This window comes from Pongo pygmaeus, chromosome 1 (assembly GCF_028885625.2).
Source record: "Pongo pygmaeus isolate AG05252 chromosome 1, NHGRI_mPonPyg2-v2.0_pri, whole genome shotgun sequence".
Classification (NCBI taxonomy): domain Eukaryota; kingdom Metazoa; phylum Chordata; class Mammalia; order Primates; family Hominidae; genus Pongo; species Pongo pygmaeus.
In genome coordinates this window covers 145,147,125-145,169,679 of record NC_072373.2, presented here as the reverse complement: position 1 = coordinate 145,169,679, position 22,555 = coordinate 145,147,125, and the positions used below count along the sequence as shown (strand labels likewise).

The 22,555-nt window shown below is 38.9% G+C and overlaps 1 protein-coding gene across 8 annotated transcripts in view; it reads right to left on the bottom strand.

Moving 5' to 3' along the window:
* Positions 1 to 22,555, bottom strand: part of MCOLN2 (mucolipin TRP cation channel 2) — a 75,670-nt gene that overhangs the window by 24,020 nt on the left and 29,095 nt on the right. For 7 of the 8 annotated variants that reach the window (XM_054494334.2, XM_054494354.2, XM_054494344.1 and 4 more), the window contains 5 exons: positions 19,796 to 19,955; positions 12,750 to 12,923; positions 10,641 to 10,794; positions 2,940 to 3,024; positions 2,737 to 2,833 (listed from right to left, as the gene is read on the bottom strand). In XM_054494334.2, the coding sequence (XP_054350309.1) occupies positions 2,737 to 2,833; positions 2,940 to 3,024; positions 10,641 to 10,794; positions 12,750 to 12,923; positions 19,796 to 19,955 (670 nt within the window). Of the gene's footprint in view, positions 1 to 2,736; positions 2,834 to 2,939; positions 3,025 to 10,640; positions 10,795 to 12,749; positions 12,924 to 13,538; positions 13,797 to 19,795; positions 19,956 to 22,555 lie in introns of those variants that run through there. The other variant, XM_054494362.2, reaches the window with a different exon arrangement.

Here is a 22,555-nt window from a genome sequence, read left to right as displayed (position 1 = left end):
AAGTCACACATAACAGAATCTTCATTAGACTATCAGAACATTTCTCAGCAGAAACCAGGCAGGCCAGGAGAGAATGAGATGATATATTCAAAGGGTTTAAAGAAAAAAAAAAAACTGTCAGTCAAGAATACTATATCCAGCAAAGCCATCCTTCAGAAATGAAGAAGAAATAAAGACCTCCCCAGACAAGCAAAAGCTAAGGGAATTTTCACCACTAGACCAGCCTTTCAAGAAATGCTTGAGGGATTCCACTAAAACTGGAAATGAACAATAATTATCATGAAAACATGTGAAAGCATAAAACTCAACAGTAGAGGTAAGTTTATAATCAAATTCAGAATACCCCAGTATTGGAATGGTGCTATATAAATCTCTCAGTCCTCTAGTATGAAGGTTTTAAGTCAAAATTGTAAAAAACAAACAAGTACAATTAGAGGCTAAGGAACTCACAATAAAGACATAAATTAAGGCAACAAAGAGAATTATGCCAATGAAAATGCTCACATCACAGGGTTTCTTCACAACTTTCTGTTATTAATGAAACAAATATGACTGAAAGGGCTAATATGTGAAGTTATACTAAATACAGGATATCAGATATCTGGTTCAGAGAAATCCTAGAGAAAAACAGACAACCAGTCCTAAGAATAAAAACCAAAATTAACTAACCTTTGAAAGAACACAATGATCTCATTTATTATTCTGAATTGAATTTAAAAGCATTTCCTTCAATTTAGTTCTTTGGGTATGAAACTCTAGTTTTTGTTAGGCTAGAAATTATTTTTCTATTTGTTTCAAGAGCTACATATAATGCTTTCAGAAAGAACAAAGATTGCTGCAAGACTGCAGGCTGAATTTAAGATGTCCAAATGCCCTCAATCTTCTATCTTATGAAATTTAAATCAATCATTTAAATCATTTACAGTTTATAAGTGTTATATGCCAAGTACTTATTAGGGTGAACACATTAAGAAAACCAAAAAGTTCACTGGCAGAGCTTGGAGAGCCGGATATGTAGGTGATCAAATCCACATGCACCTGCCTGTCTCTGAACACAAGCCAAGTTTGCCCAAGAAGATCACACGCTCAAACTAGAGGTTTGAGAATTAAACCATACCATCCTCATTTCTATACCTGTAAGTTATGATTAAACCTCCACTAGCACTGGCACTCAAGGTCTCTGTTTCCCCCAGAAGAGCCCCTAAAATGCTTTTCTCAAAGCAGATAGAAGTCCAAAGAACAAAATAAAAATGAAAAGCCAATATTTTTAAACCCACATTTCTGACCATATCATGACAAAGTCATCAATGACCTCATCCTTGCAGACCAAACTCCATGCTCCTCTCCTGCCTTTCTCCTCATCCCTGCAGATGCTCCCAGTGCTCCTCTGGCCCACCCACCCCAGAGAGCTTGCAGCTGGAGACATTCTTCCTTACCACATATCACAACCTGTAGTTACTTTTATTTCATTTACTTGTTTTTCTGTTTCCCCCACTAGGCTGTAAGCTTTCCTGAGGGCCACTGTGCCTCTAGGGCATAGCAAAATGCCTGGTGCATAGTACAGACTCATTAAGTATTTATTGATAGTTGAATGAAACACTCTTCTGAATTGCTAAAAGACAGTATATACCACTTTCAACTAGGTATTCAGTTTAGTCCCTTAATGAACAGGGAAGGGAGGGAGGGAGAAAAAGAAGGAAGGAGAGAAGGACAGAGAAAGTCTATGAAAATGAGAAGGTAGCTTACTTCCCCATAAAAGTGAACTGTCTCTTCTGCTATACATGCCCACTCCCAAAATAAAAAGAGAAACAACTGCTCCTTTGCAGACTGGTCTTCACAGCAGTGGAGCAGTTCATGCCTCGAGGTTTGAAAATATTTGCTACAGCATTTGCAAAGACCTTCCTCTAAAGCTGGGAAGAACACAATAAACATTTAAAACACCTTCATAAACATTTTTAAAAATGTATTAGGAGAGTAGAAAGTCAAAGCTAATTTTTTAAACTCTTCTTTTCAATGTAGAAACTTGGTTTTTAAAAGTTGAAAAGGGCTTGCTTCATCTTCAGAAGTAATGGTCTCTGGATCAACAATAATACCATAATGAGGCCGGGCATGGTGGCTCATGCCTGTAATCCCAGCATTTTGGGAGGCTGAGGTGGGCAGATCACTTGAGGCCAGGAGTTCGAGACCAGCCTGGCCAACATGGCAAAACCCTGTCTTGTCTTTACTATTAATAAAAATACAAAAAAGTTAGCTGGGTGTGGTGGCACATGCCTGTAATCCCACCTACTTGGGAGGCTGAGGCATGAGAATCGTTTGAATCTGGGAAGCAGAGATTGCAGTGAGCTGAGATCACGCCACTGCACTCCAGTCTGGGTGACAGAGCGAGACTACGTATCAGAAAAAAAAAAAGAGTACCATATTGTATCACTATATCTGTTTTAAACATGACTGCATTTAACACATCTGTAGGCTGCTGCGTTTTACACTCTGCATCAACAAAAAGTGTAGGAAAAAAATAAAAGGAAGTATTTCTTTTATAGAAAAATACTTTTATAAAATAAAATAAAAATACTTTTATAAAATACTTTTATAAAAGGAATACTTTTATAAAAATACTTTTATAAAATACTTTTATAAAAGGAATACTTTTATAAAATACTTTTATAAAAGGAATACTTTTATAAAAATACTTTTATAAAAGTATTCCTTTTAAAAGGAAGTATAAATGATACTTGCCGTATTCTGAAAGACATAACAGTCTGGTAACTCACGGGAATGAATTGTTTGTAGGTCAATGCCTTTAAGATGAAAGGAGATTTCAACCTGTAAGAGCCTGAATAAAATATATTGAAAGGTATAAATTGTCATAATCTTACTATATACTATTCTCCTTCTCCCACCCTCATCTCTTGGGGAATAACACTTTAAAATGTATTTACCAATAAAATTCCAGTCTGAAGAATGATGAGTTCTTCCAGTCTGGAGGCTTCTTGGAGAGGTCCTGAAGGTCTAATTGAACACAATCTAGGGCAATGAAAGAACAAGAAATGGTTGTTTCAGGCAAGAATTAGGTGCTAAAACTAATGGGTGAAAGTGTGACAAGAAGCAGGTTACTTAGGGAGTTTCAAAGTATCTCCCTAGAAAATACTTACCAATTATTTAGGAAAAATGATAGTAACCTCACAGACACCTGTGAAGTGAACCTGGCAGACACCACACTAACCAAGTGATCAGTTACATCACAGTAATGAGATAAACAGACATGTACCTCCTGATACAATGAACTGAGAAGCATATGACATCACTTGTGTGGTATTCCTGCCAAAAAATATATAACTTCAATCTAGTCATGAAGAAACAGAAAAACCCAATGTGAGAGACATTCTACTCTTTAAATGTATCAAGATCATAAAAGTTAAACAAACAACCAAGAAACTTTAGACTAAAAAGACACAACATGACAACTAAATGCCAGATGTTATCCTGAATAGGATCTTGGAGTTGGGTGCAGTTTTTATTTTATGATAAAGAACATTAGGAAAATTTATGAAATGTGAATAGGGTTTGTAGATTACAGTATTGTATCAATGTTAACTCATTATTTTGAGCACTGTATAGTGGTTGTGTAGGAGAATGTTCTTGTTTTGGGGAAATGCACACTGAAGTATTTAGGGGCAAAGGAATAGCATGTCTGCACCTCCAGGAGAAATATTAATGCATAGAAAGAATGATCAAGCAAATGTGATAAAATGTTAGTATTGGCCGGGCGCGGTGGCTCACGCCTGTAATCCCAGCTCTTTAGGAGGCCAAGGTGGGCGGATCATGAGGTTAGGAGTTCAAAACCAGTCTGACCAACATGGTGAAATCCTGTCTCTACTAAAAATACAAAATTTAGCCGGGTGTGGTGGTGTGCACCTGTAATCCCAGCTACTCAGGAAGCTGAGGCAGGAGAATTGCTTGAACCCGGGAGGCAGAGGTTTCAGTGAGTCGAGATTGCGCCACTGCACTCCAGCCTGGGTGACAAGAGCGAAACCCCATCTCAAAAAAAAAAAAAAATGTTAGTATTGGGGAAATCTGGATGAAGGGTATACAGCAAATATTTGTGTTATTTTGTAACTTTTCTGGTAAGTCTGGCACTTTTTCAAAGTAAAAAAATAGAAAAAGAACACAGGTTGTATTCAAGTAAAAACAGATTATGAGCTGTAAATGATAGAAGAATGATTCCAAGAACCTCACATAAAAATTAGTCTCATTATTGTGTAGGCTAACACCCTTGTTTTACAGGGCAGGAAACAAGGAGCTCTAAAGACAATTACCTTTCAAGGTCATAGAAACCTAGTGACAGAACTGGTATGAAACCAGCATGGGTGAACCTCGCCCAGGCTGTTGCTGCCCCTTCCAATGCTGACTCTGAAATGGAAAAGTTGGGGCCTTGTGCAGTGCCTGGCACCTAGTAGGTATTCATGAATCTTGGAAAACTCACTGCCTGATTCTTTAAAAGTGTTATTCCACAACTGCAACTCTTCATTTGCTTGTTTATCCTTCCAACTAGAGTATAAGGTCTTTGAGATCAAGAGCACAACTTTGTTGCACCTTGCTAAACTCCCATTGCCTAGCATCTAGCTGGCACTCAAAATATGTCCTGATACACGGGATACACTTATGTTTAATGAAAATTAGATGTCCTGAGCCAAAAACAGGGCCCAGAGCTGAACAGACGACTCAATAGATATAATATTTTTAAAAGACAGTTGCAGAGAGTGTGTCTCCCTGTGTTTGGCAGATGGAGTATTAGTGTCAGAAAACAACTCAATATTGGTTTTCCTGACTAGACCTTAATTAGTACAGTGAGGGCAGTTGGTCAAAAGAAACTTGTTTTTAGGCAGGAAAAGACTGATGACAGAAATAGCAAAAACATATTGGGCACTTAACTCCATACCAGGCACTGTTCTGGACTTTATATATTCTCTCAATTAATGCATCATCCCATTTAATCTTCAAAGCAACCTTGTGAGATAGGCACTATTACCGCCATTTCACGAACGAACAAACCAAGGCCCAGAGAGGCCAAGAAACTTCCTCAAGGTCACACAGGTAGCTACTACCTATCCAAAAGTTAAATCTACTTGTGCTTGGTTCTAGAGCCTGAGCTCTACCAGTGCACTGAGGAGGTTGACCTCTGAGCACGTATTTTAGAAGAACATCAAAGAGCCAGGCTCCATACCCAACTCATTCGTTTATTCAGTAAATATTTGCTGAAAGCCAGGCACTGTGCTAGGCACTGAAGGTAAAGCAATGAACAAGACAGACATGGTTACCATCTTCATGGAGCTCTCATTCTAGGGGGGTAGATAACAATAAGTAAAAATATATACAAGATAATTTCACAGTGTGAGAAGTACTATGAAGATAAAGTGAACAAGAATAACTTAGAGGGTGATATGGTTTGGTTGTGTCCCCAACCAAATCTCATCTTGAATTGTAGTTCCCATAATCCCCACATGTTGTGGGAGGGACCCAGTAGGAGGTAATTGAATCATGGGGGCAGTTACCCCCATGCTGCTGTTCTTGTGTTAATGGGTGAGTTCTCATGAGATCTGATGGTTTTATAAGAGGCTTTCCTCACTTTGCTCTGCACTTCTCCTTCCTGCCACCATGTGAAGAAGGATGTGTTTGCTCCCCCTTCCACCATGATTGTAAGTTTCCTGAGGCCTCCTCAGCCCTGCAGAACTGTGAGTCAATTAAACCTCTTTCCTTTATAAATTACCCAGTCTTGGGTATGCCTTTATTAGGAGCATGAGAACGGACTAATACAGAGGGAGAGTCCACCTTAAGAAAGATAGTTAGGGAATGACTTTCAAGGTGCGAAAGATGTTTGAACTGAAACCTTTTTCCTAAAAGGAAAAAAAACCACCTATGCATAGATCCAAATAAGAAAAAAATCAAGCACTAAGGCCTCTGAGCAAGAAAGAGCCTGGCTTGCTCAACAAACAGAAACGATGCTACAACAGAGAAATGAGGACAGGGGTCTGGAGAGGCAGGCAGGGGGCTAGTTTCTATAAGGACTTGTGGATTTTATTCTAAATGGGATGGGAAGCCACTAATGATTTTTAAGCCTGGAAGAGATATGACCTGATTTACCACTGCGGTTTCTGCAGGGCAGGGCAGGGGCTTGTAGAGGCAAGACCAGAAGCAGGGAGACCATCTAAGCAAGTAGTGGCTTGGATGACAGTGGTGGCAGTGAAAATGGGGAAATTGACAACTTCAAGTACGGGGCTTGAATAACCGAGATTATTACAGATATGAAAATGTTGGTATCATTTTCAAAATCGGGAAGTCTAAGTAAGAAACAGCTTAGGCCACGGGGTAGGTAGGGAGATGGGGGAGACTTAAAATGTTCTGTTTTAGATACAGCAGTTTTGAAATTCCTATTAGGCAACCCAGTGGAGTTGTCAGACAGTCAGTTGGATATATGAGGAGCGTGGAGCTCAGGGAAGTCTGGATTAGAGATGCAAATTTGGGTACACCTTTCTAGAGAAAGGGCACAACTCCTCGGAAACTGGAAGGAGTGGGTCCTGCTGCTCTGGTGAGGGTTTTAACTGTGGCTTCACCTCTGTGCTCCTTTGTAACACAAGGGTGAAAAGAAGTGGAAGGAAGTTATGCAAGAAGCTTTGAAGACATGACGGCAAGAAGATGAGGGTGTTCTTTCTATCTGGCACACTTCTCCAGTAAGCATCAGCTGGGCACAGGGATGGAAGAGGCTGGGGACTAATGGTGATTGAGTGGATCCAGTTGAGAAGAGAGGAAAGGCAAGCATTCTGACAGCTTTTGTAATGTGATATTGATGCACAAAGGTTTCTAAGCAGGATCCAGAAGGCACTGAAGGCAGGAGGTGGTGATGGACAGTGAGGAATTGGATGAAGTCAGTAAAAAAGATGTCTATGTCAAGTCAAAGATCTTTAGTTTGAGATCACTGAACCAGTGCGTCAAACATTTAATGTGTGTGAACCACTTGGGGAGCTTGCTGCTAAGAAGCACTTAGGGCCAGGCACGGTGGCTCATGCCTGTAATCCCAGCACTTTGGGAGGCCGAGGTGGGCAGATCACCTGAGGTCGGTATTTCAAGACCAGCCTGACCAACACGGAGAAACCCCGTCTCTACTAAAAATACAAAAAATTAGCCAGGCGTGGTGGCACATAACTGTAATCCCAGCTACTTGGGAGGCTGAGACAGGAGAATTGCTTGAACCCAGGAGGCAGAGGTTGCAGTAAGCCGAGATTGCGCCATGGCACTCTAGCCTGGACAACAAGAGCGAAACTCTGTCTCAAAAAAAAAGAAAAAAAAAAAAAAGAAGTACTTTCGGATTCAGTGGCTCTAGGGCGGGGCCTGAGATTCTGCATTTCTCATAAGCTCCCAGCTGATGCCCATGTTGCTGGTCTTTCAGTAGCAAAGACCTACTGTCACCAAATCATTACATGACCTAGTTGCTTACCTTGACTGAGCATCAGTTTCCTCAACTGTAAAGGTCAAGCTGATGATATTTAAAGTCCTCCTACCTCTAACATTCTTATTCTAAGGTGAAGTAAAAAAAAAAAAAAAAAAAAAAAAGTTAAACTGATCTGAGTACTATATTCTGAAAGAAGAAACATGTTTGAGCTCTCTGTGCCACACACTGTCCTAGGCCTTTTTCTCCTGTATTTCATTTATTCTAAGATGTAACTTTTCTTCACTTTTAAGCATCTCTAAAGCAGACGAGTCTTTAAAAAAAATGGTATCTTAGAGTCACAGAAATTGGACAGAATTCTGTTAGTTAATTTTATACTATTTGTAAAATTTGCCTTATAAAAGTCTGTTTGGTTGTTCAAATTTTGTATTATTTTGTAATTATAGGGTTACATTTTGTTTAAATACTCATTCAGAACTCTGAAGTCTGGCTGACTTTCCACTTATCGTCATTGCTACTGAGGCCGCCAAGCACGTGGTGGCAACAAAACTGAGTTTTTGGTTTTTTTTTTTTCAAGATAGCAAAAGCCCTAAGTAAAACATCAAACTTCAAGCAGAATAAACTGATATCTACAGTAACAACCTCATAACTCAAATGAATATGATCTCACAGAATACTCCAGCCAAAGAAATAACCCTTTCAGGGGGAGGTTAGATTCCTGCTGTTCTTAAAACAGCAGGAAAAATGATGAAATGGTCATAATGTCTCATGCAAAGAACATATGGAAAAGAATATAAGACATTCAAAAATTGTATTACAGAAAATGAAACACTATATTAAAATGTTAGTTACCCAAATGTTGTAAAAAAAATTATTTATTTATTTTCGAGACAGAGTTTCACTCTTGTTGCCCAGGCTGGAGTGCAATGGTGCAATCTTGGCTCACCGCAGCCTCTGCCTCCTAGGTACAAGCAATTCTCCTGCCTCAGCCTTGCCAGTAGCTGGGATTACAGGCATGTGCCACCACGCTCGTCTAATTTTGTAATTTTAGTAGAGATGGGGCTTCTCCATGTTGGTCAGGCTGGTCTCGAACTCCCAACCTCAGGTGATCCACCTGCCTTGGCCTCCCAAAGTGCTGGGATTAAGGGCGTGGGCATGAGCCACTGCACCCAGCCAAACATTTTTTAACAGGATTCATAACAGTCCTCCCAATGAGGCTGACCTGGAAAGCTATAGTTCTTAGAGGCAGAACCAGGAGGGATATACCCATTAGCATAAATTAAGGGAAACACTAATCTTGATCTACACAATCAGCTGTGCAGCTAAATATAAGCCCACTAGGAAAGCTGGGCGTATAGGCAGATATCTGTGTTTAGAATACTGAAGGATATTTAAAGTCCTCCTAGCTCTATTACTATTCCCTTAATAGTAAAGATAGTGCAAAATTCATGAGCAGTTAATCTGGAACAGCTTCTGCTAATTCACCTACATCAAATATAGTGCCAAATGAATGAAGTCAAACTCAATCCTATTTATATCTGCAGGCTTCCTTCAATATATCCAAGGAAAGAGGGCCTAAAATCTGGTATCACATATTTGAAGAATCTTCATTATACCTTTTGGATACGTCAGAAGATTCTCTTTGACAAGTTCTATTTAATAAGTCAAAGAATACAATTAACATATTTAAGCAACTCTCTTAAAATAAACTCAAATTAATAACCAACCTCTGTCCATTTAGTTAAACATAGTCCACATTCTGAGAGAAATGAAATGAACAAGGGAAAGACTGTCCAATGGTCAGGAAATAAATCCTGCTTTCCAGCATTGCCAGTGCTATCTAGCCACTGACATGACTTTGGCCACATTTCTTCAATCAATTTTCCAAGAAAAATTAATTGAGAAAAACAGTATATGAATCACAGGGAAACCACTGTATGGTACATCCAATTTGAGTCACTTATTTTTAAAAGGGCAAGGGACAGATGGCTTACTTGAAACAGAGGGTAACAGGACAAGTCCTCCTGTCACAGTTACTGGAATCACCTACAGGGAAGAGCATAGCTGACCACCCAGGTAAAAGATTAAAACAGGATTAGCCCCCGTGGGTGGACTCCAAACACATCTCAGGTTAGCAGAAGCTTCCAGGGAGATAAGACAAGTGACAACTGACATTTCAGTGTTGCCGGCTACAGAACCAGGTAACTCTCCTCTGGATGGTCTCTGAAAGCACCGTGGGAGCCAGATACCACATGTACCCTTGATGGTGCCGGCTTATGGGCTGGTTCTTTCAGAGTCAAGAGCACATGACACATTTACTCACGAAGAGATTCTGAGCGGGCAGCCTATAGAAACAATTAAAACCTCTGTCTTATAGGGTATTCTCCTGCTGTGTCATCGAGGCACCTTAAGATCAGATTATAGGAAGTACGAACAAATGAACTCATCAATGTGAAGCTCTAATTTTAATAAAAGCATTCCAAATTTAAACTGCTGTTAGAATCCCTACTCCTAAACTGTTAGTACTTGAGGAGCCACAACTGATTAATCTTTGCAACCCCAGCACATAAAACTGAGTGCTCTGGACATGATGACTACACACCAGAGGTTTGTTGAGTGAATAACAAAACAATAAAATAATAAAACAATATTTTAAAAAACAAAAAGTCTTAAGCCAAACACCTCGCATTTACATACGGTATGCTCCTAAATTCTTAACAAAATAGCACAAAACAATTCGACTTGATTAGCCATTAACTTGTTGCCAAGGGATCTCCTAAGAGAGAAAATGAGTTATTAATCACAATTTCTATATTTTACAAATAATAAAAACAAGTGTACAAAGCATCTTTATGTATATTATTTCATTTAACACGTACAGACCATTTTTTCAAAAAGCCTAATCACCCCTTCATAGGGGAAAAAAACAAAAAACAGGACCTGTGAATATACCCCAAAACCAACAATCTTGAGTTGCTCCAAGTAGATCCACAAATGCTGTCCCTGTCCCATCGCCGCAACCCCACAGTTTCCTGAGCCAAAGCCCCTCTGCAGGCCAGTGTTGGAGTGTGTCAGCCCCTAACAGGTTAGCTCTCACCAAAACAAAGTTGTTCCATTTGGGTTGCTAGCACATGAGGGCATTTTTGCTCTTACCAGAAGATGATAAAGGTACATCATGAAATTATCACTGCATTACCGAGCTCAACGTCGTTGTCAATATTCAGTGTCTCATTAGAAGGAAACATGGTCCCTTTCTTGTAATGCTGCTTACAGACTTTTAAGCCAATTCTATTGTCTTCATTTTCTCCATAACCAAGGGTCCCCAGGGTAATGTCCTTTAGCTGATGATACTATTAAAAAATAGTCAAATAAAAACCACATATGACCTTTTAAAACTTTGATCAGAGGTTACAGCATATAGAATGTACTTTCAGTTACTTTGTATTGTTTACATCATGGCCCTCAATAGAACTTCCCAATTTAAAATACTACAAAGAAATCTTCTCAGGTTATTCAGCAAGACACTGCCTCACAGAACTCAAAACAAAACAAGGTGATGGACGGCTCCCACCTCACTCAGCCAAAGCCAAGGTCCTGCCTTATCTCTAGGACCTCATCTCCTACTCCAGTCCCTTGGCTCCACCCCACAAAGCTGCACTGGCCTCCAGGCAGTTCCTGGAGCTCACACAGAGGCATATTTTTGCCTCTGGCCTTTGCTGTTTCCTCTGCCTGGAGACCCATGTACATACCCGCTCGGTTTACTCACTCCTTCAGCTCTCAATTCCGCACCTCAATGAGGCCTTCCCTCCCCAAGCCAAGGAAAACTGCAAACATATATCAAAACATCACATTGTACCCCATAACTATATACTGGGTGCAATTATGCCCTGTCAAATAAAAATAAAATAAATGCAGTAAAAAATAAAGAAAGAAAGAAAATCACAAACAACCATCACCACACCCAGGTACTTCCCATCTCCTTCCCTGCTTTACTCCTTAGCAGTTATTACTTTCTAATATCTACTGAGGACATGAGCCATCCACACTCCACAGCTTGCGTCAATGACTAACATGAACCAACATTAGCTTACCTGAGCTTACATTAATATGGCTTTACCGTTGGCTATCTGCACTAATAGGGCTTTACTAGCTCTGTCTTCATTAATACGACTTTACTATTCCTGAAAATTTTTGCCCTGGACCATAAAAGTCCCTGTATTATTTCAGGAACATCCAAAAAATTCATTGAAATAGATAACAATTGGAAGATTTTGTCTGAAAACAATTCCAAGATTCTTTGAAACTGCCTCCCCAATCCTCACCTTGCCGTGTCCATCAGTCCTAAATTATTATATCATCATCCTTACCTAATTCTAATCAAGCTCCCCTCACATTAAAGAACTCCCTCCTCACCCAAGGCAATATGGCATCTGATCAATATAGCATCTCCCTTACCACTCTAAGTAATAAGCTCAGCTTTGCTCATCAACATGTTTTTTGTGTGGTGTTCTCAGGGAGCCAGCATTTGATACTATACATTTCACTTCTTTTTGTCTAGCTCTTCGTTCTAGAATTAAGCTCTATAAAGGAAGGCGTTTTGTCTGTTTTATTCACTGCTGCATCCTCAATGTCTGGAATAACACCTGCTACATATGAGATACTTCAATATTTATTGAATGAATGAAAAAGAGCAGGAACAGTTTCTCTTTCCTAAATTATTTCTTCAAGTCTACTAATCTGCTTTCTCATACCTGTCTAGATACAACTATTTTATATTCCGTATTCTTAAGATTCAGGTAGGGTTATTAATGCTAAAACATCACAATTAAGGCCACAGAATCCCTGATTTTTTTATTTATTTACTTATTTATTTATTCTGTAGAGATGGGTTTTCACAATGCTGCCCAGACTGGACTCAAAGGATCAACCCACTTTAGCCTCCCAGAGTGCTCGGATTACAGGCATGAGTCACCATGCCAGGCTGGAATTTTTGATTTTATATTAAGCTTTCATCAAGCCTTCTGAGATTAAAAATCTACTCTTGCTATTTGATCTGGGGTAATTTTCCAAAAGCAGTAGGTATGAAATGATAAATTAAAAAGATAAATATTTTTTAAAAAGTCAAAATCGGCAAACTCTTTTGTGTAGAAATGTAGCTTCAGAAATAGCAATAAACATTTTTTGGCAGACTGCAAAACTTACATTAGAATATTTTAACATGTGTATAATTTTTGTTTGTTTGCTAAGACAAGGCCAAGTATCAATACATTGTTAAAGTATAGGTCATTCACAACAAAACACTTGCCTGATTAATAGCAAAAAAGATGCTCTCATAGGCATCCTCTTGAGTATATACACTGCAGCTGTAGTCATCTTCATCTGTACCAGAATATCCTTTCAAAAACAAGTGCTTAAAAGCAACAGTGTTATCTTCTTTGAAAGCAACCACCAGCTGGTTACTTAAACCAAAACGAACAAGCTAAAAAATAAAATAAAATAGAAATACATGAATTTTACCATTTATCAGGGGAGGTAAATGTCTTCTCACTATCATCAACCATTACCTATAAACATCAGAAAATAATATCAATTTTTTTGGTTTATACTAATAGCATCAATGTCAAAATACAAGTCCCACAGAAGAATAACCTCATCAAGCTACACCACCAATTCAAAGTAGCATAAAATTAGAAGAGATTACTGCTCCCAATGACTACTGACTCTACTGGCCTTTAATTAAGAAAGAAAGAATCCATATCAGCTAAGTCTCAATCCATTTTTCTTATATTTGGATTTCAAGTTAATTGTTTTCAAAATCAATTACTTAGTAAAGCAGTAACTCATTGTATTGATTTCAGATTTAGAAATTGTAGTATTTTTTAAAATCACAACTATGTTTTACATATGGCTTTTAAAAGTGTTTTTTGAAAAGTAGCCTACATAAATACTTACTCCAGCTAGGAGGTAATAGTTGTCGAAAGAATTCAATTAATTCAGCTCTGCAAGAATTCTGTATAAAATTTACACCTGAGAGTTTCCCTCACCAAATTCTACAGTATCAAAGCACATGAAAGAATAACAGAGCATGCTTTACCTGTATGATGTCAAACCCATTCATTGTCACCAAGCATCCACCTACTCCTGAAAAAATGCCCACTTATTCTCCCTTTCACTGTATTCTGGCAGAATTTAGGCACCCAAGGGCTCTCTTTACCAGAAGTGAAAGTTTTCTTCTTGGAACCCAATAAATGGAGAAAATTAGTCAGCACCAAAAGTTTACAAAAAACCTAGGAAACTACACACACAGCTACACACATACCTCATCACACACGCACTCTCACAAGCACATTCACACTCTCTCACGTGCGTCCTCTCTGTCTCTCTCACATATATACAAAGGCAGTGACGGTAGTCAAATCTCTATAAGCCCTGTCCCACACATCTTTCCCCACCTCCCTAAGTGATTTCTTCAGCTGCCTTATAAAACAATGAGACTAGAAAGTTTGCTCCAAGTCCTCACTCAACTAAGCCACCAAATTTTGGGACTGTTTTCTTCCTATGTAAAATTAGCAAGTGTAACTAGATGACCCTGACAGTTCTGTTATTTGTTGTCATTCCATGGTTCAATATGATACATCTGAACAATAATATACAAGATACAATTCTGAACAATTCAGATAAAACTAATGTTAATTTAGTTGGGTGAGGTGGCCTGTGGCTGTAGTCCCAGCTGCTTGGGAGGCCGAGGTGGGAGGATCACTTAAGCCCAGGAGTTCAAGGCTAGCCTTGGCAATATAGCAAGACCTGTCTCTAAAAAAATAAAGTAAAATAGCTAATATTAATTTGCATATGCAAACAACATACAGGCATAAGGTTTTTTCATGGTTTACATTTTTTAGCCTTTATATTTTGTTGTTTTAAAAAATACTAAACAATTAGGAAAAATAGTCACCATTTTCAGCAATTATTATATGCCAGGTACTGTGCTAACTGCTTTACATGCAGTGCCTCATTTACCCCAAGCGGTCTATGAAAATGTTACTACTGTTATTCCATTTTACACATGTGCAACCTGAGATTTAGCCTCATTAAATTGCCCAAGTCACCAGAATGGAAGCCAAGTCTAATTCCAAAGTCATCTGTGTTATGCTATAAAAACAACTTCCTTCTGCTGAAAAAGTTCTTTGGGATGCTTCTTATAACGAATTTAAGTGCTAGCTTTTCAAAATTAGGAAAGGCAATTATCGCTTGAGAATGTACACAGATGCTACTGTTCAGCATTTGAGTCTCACCATGTCACATTCTTCAAATGCCATGTCAAAGGATTGTGCAACTGCTAAAACTCAGCTATTCTAAGGAAAACATCAGATAAGAAGTCCCACATCATCCAGCTTGTGCTGAAAATTAAGCAACAGTAGGTTATAAGTTCTTCTAAGCATGTGATGTCAGTCAATGGTGCCTGTAGGAGAAGCCAGAAAAGGTCATGTTGCTCTTGAAAGCTAAAATGTAAACCAGGGAAGCAACACATACATGATTGCTTCAAGGTTTTATTAAAACTACTGACACATATGAAAACACTGGTACACACACCACACATGAATGAAGTTCTTCAATCAAAGTTTGCTAAGTGCTTACTCTAAGCCAAGCTGGGATACAACGTGGAAAAGAACAACACTGCATGGTATTGAATAACAACTCTTATCTGTTGAGAACCAGGCATTGTGCTAAAATTTATAATTATTATTTTCCATTTAATTCTCAACACCCTATGAGGGAGCTATTACACTGGGCTCTGCAAGGACAGGAATGTTTTTCCTTTTTGCCTGCTATTACATACTCAGGAAATGAAATGAAATGAAATAATGCCCATCACAATGTCAAACACTGAATCAGCTGATGAATATAATGCCATTTGATACATATGCAATCTGAAGTCAAGTAATTTATCCAGGTTGGAATATCCAGAAAATGTTAGAGTGAGGATCTGGACCCAGGTCTGTTTGATTCTAGAGTCTGTTTGTTCTCTCAACCTCTTGGCCCCACAACCTCTTAAACTGAAATGCTGCCAGTTTAACTCTAGAGGCAGGGATATTAGACCCATTCCTCCCACATTAATAGTGAAGCTAAAGAAATACAAAAAAAAAATGTAAACTAGGGAATGAACAAACTGACCATGAAAGTGGTATATAGTTTGCTGATATTTGAAGCCACAACCTTAAACTCAAAGCTCATCAAAACTCAGCTTTGAGGATGAGAGGACTCCGTTGTAATCTGCTTGGAACCTCCCCTATCTGGCATCAGGAGAAAGAAATTTCCTCCATTCTATTCATAGAACAAGCCAAGAGAAAAATGTATGGCCCAGCCATACATTTGCAGTTGGGAGGAAACTGCAAAGTCCCTTTCTTGTTATGACAGAACCAAACACTCCCTGCAGAGTAAGAGTAAGGGAAGATGGTATTGGCCAAATGACTGGGTTTTTTTTAAAGGCATTGACAGCAAAATGCATCCTAGTCCCACTAATTAGACATTAAGATTTGCTGAGAGTATGATACAAGACAGAAAAATAATTACTTATAAGTGTAGTCTGGCAAAGATTGTGAATTAAAACCTCATTATGAAATCAATGTAGGATAAAATATTCTGTACCAGGTAAAAACAAGATACTGCTCTAATTATGTACAAAGGATATGGGAGAGAAAGAGTAGAACTAGCAAAAGAATGTAGACACCTCCCTCAAGATTATAAATTACTGCAGAATTCAGAGCAAGAATTTAAAAAAAAAATTCTTTCTCATCAGCCCTCATACCCATCCCATTAGACTTGAGGATGAAACACAAAAAGACAGAAAAAGAGAGGGAGGGAAAAGTGAGATATTATGCAAGGAAAGGTAATCAAGAAATCTGCTCCAATTAGATATCACCCAAATAGCAAAATCTGTTAGAATGATCCTATATGGAAACAAAAGTTTAATCCTTCCCAATTTTATTAGGGGAAACAGGGTATGCCCACATGAAAAGTAAACTATAGTTCCCAGAAATATTTTGTTATTTAAAGCAAAATTAGTAGGCTGGGCACAGTGGCTCATGCCTGTAATCCCAGCCCTTTGGGAGGCCAAGGCGAGAGGACTGTTTGAAGCCACAAGTTCAAATCAAGTCTGGGCAACAAAGCAAGACCCCATCTCTACATAAAGAAAATAAAAAGGCAGGTGCAGTGGTATGTGCCTTTAGTCAGCTGTTTAAGAGGCTGAGGTGGGAAGATCTCTTGAGCCCAGGAGTTCGAGGTTGCAGTAAGCTATGATTGTGCCACTGCACTCCAGCCTGGGTGACACAGAGAGACACCCCATCTTGAAAAAATAATAAAAAATAAAAGTAGTCATGTAGACAGGAAGAAGTACTAAAGAAAACCATGTGCTGGATGGTCAGGCAAGGCCCAGTGGGGGAGATGGGACTTCAAACAGTACCTGAAAGGTGAGGGAGAAAAAGAATCACCCTGGACTTGGAGGAACAAACAGGATGTGGAAGAGAATCATTGGGTTGGCCTGTCTGGCTGGGATTTGGGTAGGAAATAGTAGATGAAAACTTGTTGGAAAGACAAGCTGAAGGAGACTGGAACTCTTTGAATTCCTGGCTAGAGAGGTGAAATTTTATTCTTGGGAAGCAGAGTTTTATAGGAGTTTCTGAACAGGAGAGTGACACAATAAAGTCTATTCTACGAAAAAATAAGCTGATATTAGCATCGAATGTATATGGATAAGAAAGGTAGGCATAAGACAAAGCTAGAAGCAGCCTAATTAACTTATCTATATTCCAACACTGCAAACTCTGAGGACAGGACCTATATCTAGAACAGAAACAGTCTGAGAAGAGTACAAACTCCAGAGCCAGACTGCCCAGGCACAAATCCCAGTTCTGTCACTTACTAACTGAAGGATTGTAAGCAAATTACTTAACTCCCTTTGCTCCAGTTTCTTCATCCATAAAAAGGGGATTATAATTGAACCTACCTCATAGGGTTGCAATGAGGATGAAATGAGTTGAAGTACATAAAACATTTATTGTGCCTAGGACATGGCAAACACTAAGCTAACTGTTAGCTGTCAGCAGCACTGGTAATACAGTCACAGTTGTATTCCCAACAGAAGGCCCACAATATGAGATGCTTCACATTTATTTTTCATTAACTAAAGAGTCTGTGCTAGAGAGAAGATAGTGAGTATGGGAAAACATAAATAGATGCAGTTTTGAAGGAAGAATCAATAAGATTTAGTAGGTATCAGGAAAAAGAAGGTAAATCCAAGATGGTGATATGGTTTATATTTGTGTCCCTGGCCAAATCTCAAGTTGAACTGTAATCCCCAATGTTGCAGGAGGGGCCTCCTGGTGACAGGTGACTAGATCATGGGGGTAGACATCCCCATTGCTTTTCTCATGATAGTGAGTGAGTTCTCAGGAGATCTGGTTGTTTAAAAGTGTGTATCACCTTCCCCTTTGCTCTCTCTCATGCTCTGCCATACGAAGATGTGCCTGCTTCCTCCTCACCTTCCCCCATGATTGTAAGTTTCCTGAGGCCTCCCCAGCCATGCTTCTTGTACAGCCTGCAGAACTAAGTCAATTAAATCTCTTTTCTTCATAAATTACCCAGTTTCAAGTAGTTCTTTATAGCAATGGGAGAACACACTAATACAGATGGCAATGATATTTTATGCCTGGGTAAATTAGAATTTCAGTAACGTTAATAGATCAAATAATTAAAGGAAGTTAGTTTAGCAAGAAAAGAAATTGGGAAACAATTAAAATTAACCAGCTGACAAAAGGGGACATTATTTCTTCTCCTTCCAAGTAATACTAACAATGTATCAATGTATCTATTTTATTGGTTGCCAAGACCAAAACTTCAAAACCAAGAATGAAAATAAGCTAACAATAAGCATACACGTTTAACAATGTCTTTGCATCTCAACCTTGTTGTTTCTTTTGAAGTAACTTGCTTTCCCTAAACTTGAGCTGGTACATATGGCATGTCATACAATGAAAAGCCTCTTTATGAACACAGAATAAAGAAGCAACTCTAGTTATGGCAGGGACCTTCTCCAATTTCTAAAACTACATAAAGGTATTTTTAAGTATTTATTTTTATGTTCCAGAAATAACATCTTTACACACCTCTACACTGATAACAGAATGATTATTTGCCAAGAGAGCCAAATATCCCCAATCAGTTTAAAAGGGCATGTGTTTCAAATATAGTTAACTACAGCAATGATCCCCAACCTTGTTGGCACCAGGGACTGGTTTTGTGGAAGACAATTTTTCCAGGGACTGGAGTGGGGCGGGAGGGGCGGGTGGGTAATTGTTTCAGGATGATTCAAGTGCATTACATTAGTTGTGCATTTTATTTCTATTATTACCACATTATAATATATAATGAAACAATTATACAACTCACCATAATGTGGAATTAGTGGGGGCCCTGAGCTTGTTTTCCTGCAACTAGAAGGTCCCATTTAGGGGTGTGGGAGACAGTGACAGATCATCAGGCATTAGATTCTCATAAGGAATACCAACCTAGATCCTTCGCATGTGCAGTTAACAATTGGGTTTGCGCTCCTATGAGAATCTAATGCCACCACTGATCTGACAGGAGGTGGAGCTCAGGCAGTACTGCAAGCCATGGGGAGCAGCTAAAAAAACAGATAAAGCTTTGCTCCCTTGCCTACCACTCACCTCCTGCTGTGCAGCCTGGTTCCTAACAGGTCCGTGGCCCAGGGATTAGGGACCCCCGACCTACAGAGAAGCCTCCCCAATACTGGTTCAGCAATAAATGCCCCAAAACTAGAGGAAAACTCTGATGGCTGTTTTGATACCGGTAATAAAGAGTTCAACAATATGAACTTGAACAAAAGGTCTAAATGTAGCTTTTGTATAATCCTGATAGCACCTGGGATCAGTATTTACTTAGAGCACACTGGTATGATAAAAGGAAAACTTAGTATTCTATAAGTCTGAAGACAAAAAAATGCGGATTTTGAAAGTATATTTGAATAAGCTGTGTTTAATAGAGAGTTCCAGAACACAAATGTGTGTCACTCAGATATAGAAACCCCTCACCACAGATCTACATTTATTCAGCATTTATAGAATCTGTACAGAGAGGACCTCAGGATCTCTTACTAAGACAAGGTTGTCGTCTAAACAGAACTTCAACCTACCCTCTGCTCTCCAGAGTCAACATAATTTTAGTTTTATGAAATTGAGTGTGGGCTTTTCAGAACAAAAGTCAAGTACAGAACACATGAAAAGATTTTTGTCTTGGGGTAAGGGAAAAACCAAATGAAATAATAATATAAGTTACCTGTGTGGTGACCATGACTATCTTCAAAATCTGCAAACCCAGTTTCCACGGAATCTGGCGTCTGGCTCGGTATTTTTCACAAGGGCTCATGAAGTAAAACTTCAGGTCTTCCCTTAGACATTCTTCTTTCATCTCAGAATCATGATGTGCCATTGCATTTCTGCCACAGAAGATTAATTTTAAATATCCAGGAAAGCCTCTCCCTCAGTTCCTTTTGAAGTAACTTGCTTTCCCTAAACTTGAGCTGGTACATATGACATGTCATATACTGAAAAGTCTCTTTATGAACACAAAATAAAAAAGCAACTCTAGTTATGGCAGGGAGCTTCTCCCATTTCTAAAATGACATGAAAAATTATTCCAGACCCTCTACCTCCTACCTTTCCACACAGCCACCCATCTTGTTCAAAATGGCCAATCTCGGCCAGGCGTGGTGGCTCACACCTGTAATCCCAGCACTTTGGGAGACCGAGGCCGGTGGATCATTTGAGGTCAGGAGTTCGAGACCAGACTGACCAACATGGTGAAACCCCATCTCTACTAAAATACAAAAATTAGCTGGGTGTGGTGGCGGGCACCTGTAATCTCAGTTACTTGGGAGGCTGAGACAGGAGAATCGCTTGAATCCAGGAGGTGGAGGTTGCAGTGAGCCAAGGTCATGCCACTGTACTCCAGCCTGGGTGACAGAGCAAGACTCCCTCTCAAAAAAATTAAAAATTAAAAACAAAATAAAAAAAACAAAATGGCCAATCTCAAGAATTATAAAAATTGGATTTTACTTACAACACTCATCAATTCCTACATCTTAACACAGAGCATTCATCTGTCACTACAGAAAGTATATATGTTTATGTTTGTGTGAGTGTGTGTGTATGAATTGTACGTGAGTGAGTATATGAACAAAAACCAGACAGGACATTTTCATGATACTCCAGGTACAACATTACAGAAACTTAGTATAAATAGATGGAATTAGATTGTTATGGAAGAAGAGAATCTTTGTTCTGTAACTCTGTACTGAGAGAAGGACTATGACTCCTTTTTTGGATAAAATATCAGTGATTATATGATTCCAGAATATAAATAGCTTCAAAAAGATAAATAGCATCTCTCTATTTAAGCCTAGTCAGATATTTGTCACTTTATATTAATAAAATTTTGCTTTTACTATTTCAAGAACTCTGGACTCAGGAATGGGCACATGACTCAAGGTAGGCCAAAAAGAACCAATGAGACATGGTTCACAGGACTGTTATTGTAGTCCCCAAAGTGGGGTGCAGAAAACAATCCATTGGGAGTATAAAAAATATTAGTATTTCTATTTTATTATTTATATTAAAAACTAAAAATTGAACTCCATAATTAGTATAACATAGAATATACATACAACGCAGCAATATAACTTACAGCATATGTACACCATAACAAAGAATATACATTATATAACACATAAAAGTAGTATCCAGTAGCATATCATATATAAAGAAATATATACACATTGGGACTATTATGCTCAACTTTTACTGTTGGGTACATAATCAACAAAGTTTGGAGATCATTGACTTCAAGCATAGACTGTGAGTCCGGAGTTCCTAAAATCCATCTCACCACCAAAGGAGAGCTTGTCAGAGACTGAAGATCAGGTAGACAGATGCTATGCCTAATGACAATATTTGAATTCCTGGATCCAGCTATTCCTGAAGTAATCCATCCCAAGTCTTTCTATTTGAGTCAACAAATACCCTTCGTGGCTTAAGCCAGTTTGAGTTTGACTTCTTGCCTTAGGAAGTATCTTGATGGTAGGCGTAAAGAATAAATTCTAGTAAGTTAGGCTAATCATTCAAGTTACTCATTTCTTGGAAAGGTTTTATATTTGTGGGTCATTTTTTAAAGATCTGTTTACTGGAAATATGTAAGTGACATATTTTTATACTGACTGATGATCTATGTTATCTGCCTTGACTGACAAATCTAAAAGAATCCTAAAAGGGGATGCCCATTTTAAGGCTTATTGTCAGTTGTTAATAATTTACTATTTCTAAATAGATTTTTAAATCTCCTGTTTCTAGGATTAGTGGGCTAAATTATTCAGAACTATCCTGCTGGAAAGGAAGGAAAAGAGGAAAGAAAGAGAGAAAGCAAGGAAAGAGGAAGAGAAGAAGAGAAGGGAAGAAAGGAGGGAAGGAGAGAGGGAGGGAGGGAGGGAAGGAAGGAAGAAAAGGAGAGAGGGAGGGAGGAGAGAGAAAGTAGTGGAGGGAGGGAAGGAAGAAGGGAGAGAGGGAGAGAGGGAGGGAGGGAAGGAAGGAAAAGAAAAATCCTAGATACAATACATACTTCTTGAGGAGGGTGAAGAAGTACCTTTAAAAGATTGAAGAGTTAAGGAGAGCAAGAACTTCTGGGTCAATCTTGGGGGATACCTACACGAGTAACAGCCAATTGCCACCATTCAAGTACACTCAGTTTCCGTTCTGTGGCCTCAGGAAAGGGGAACAAGAGAGCCAAGATTCTAGGCCCAAAGGCATCAAAACTGCCTGTCCTCAAATTTATAGGACTACGGAGAAGGCCAGAGTGGTTCCAAATCAAAGAAAAGAAAAAGGAAATTTAAAAATAGACCCATCCTGATAAAGAATGCCCATAAACCAGGCCATGATGAAATAAGGCTCATAAACCTTTGAGCCTTACACCTGGGTGAGCCAGGGAACTTCAAACTGTGGGCCTGCTTGGTTCTGGAGGACCCAGACTGGAACTGTTCTTCATATC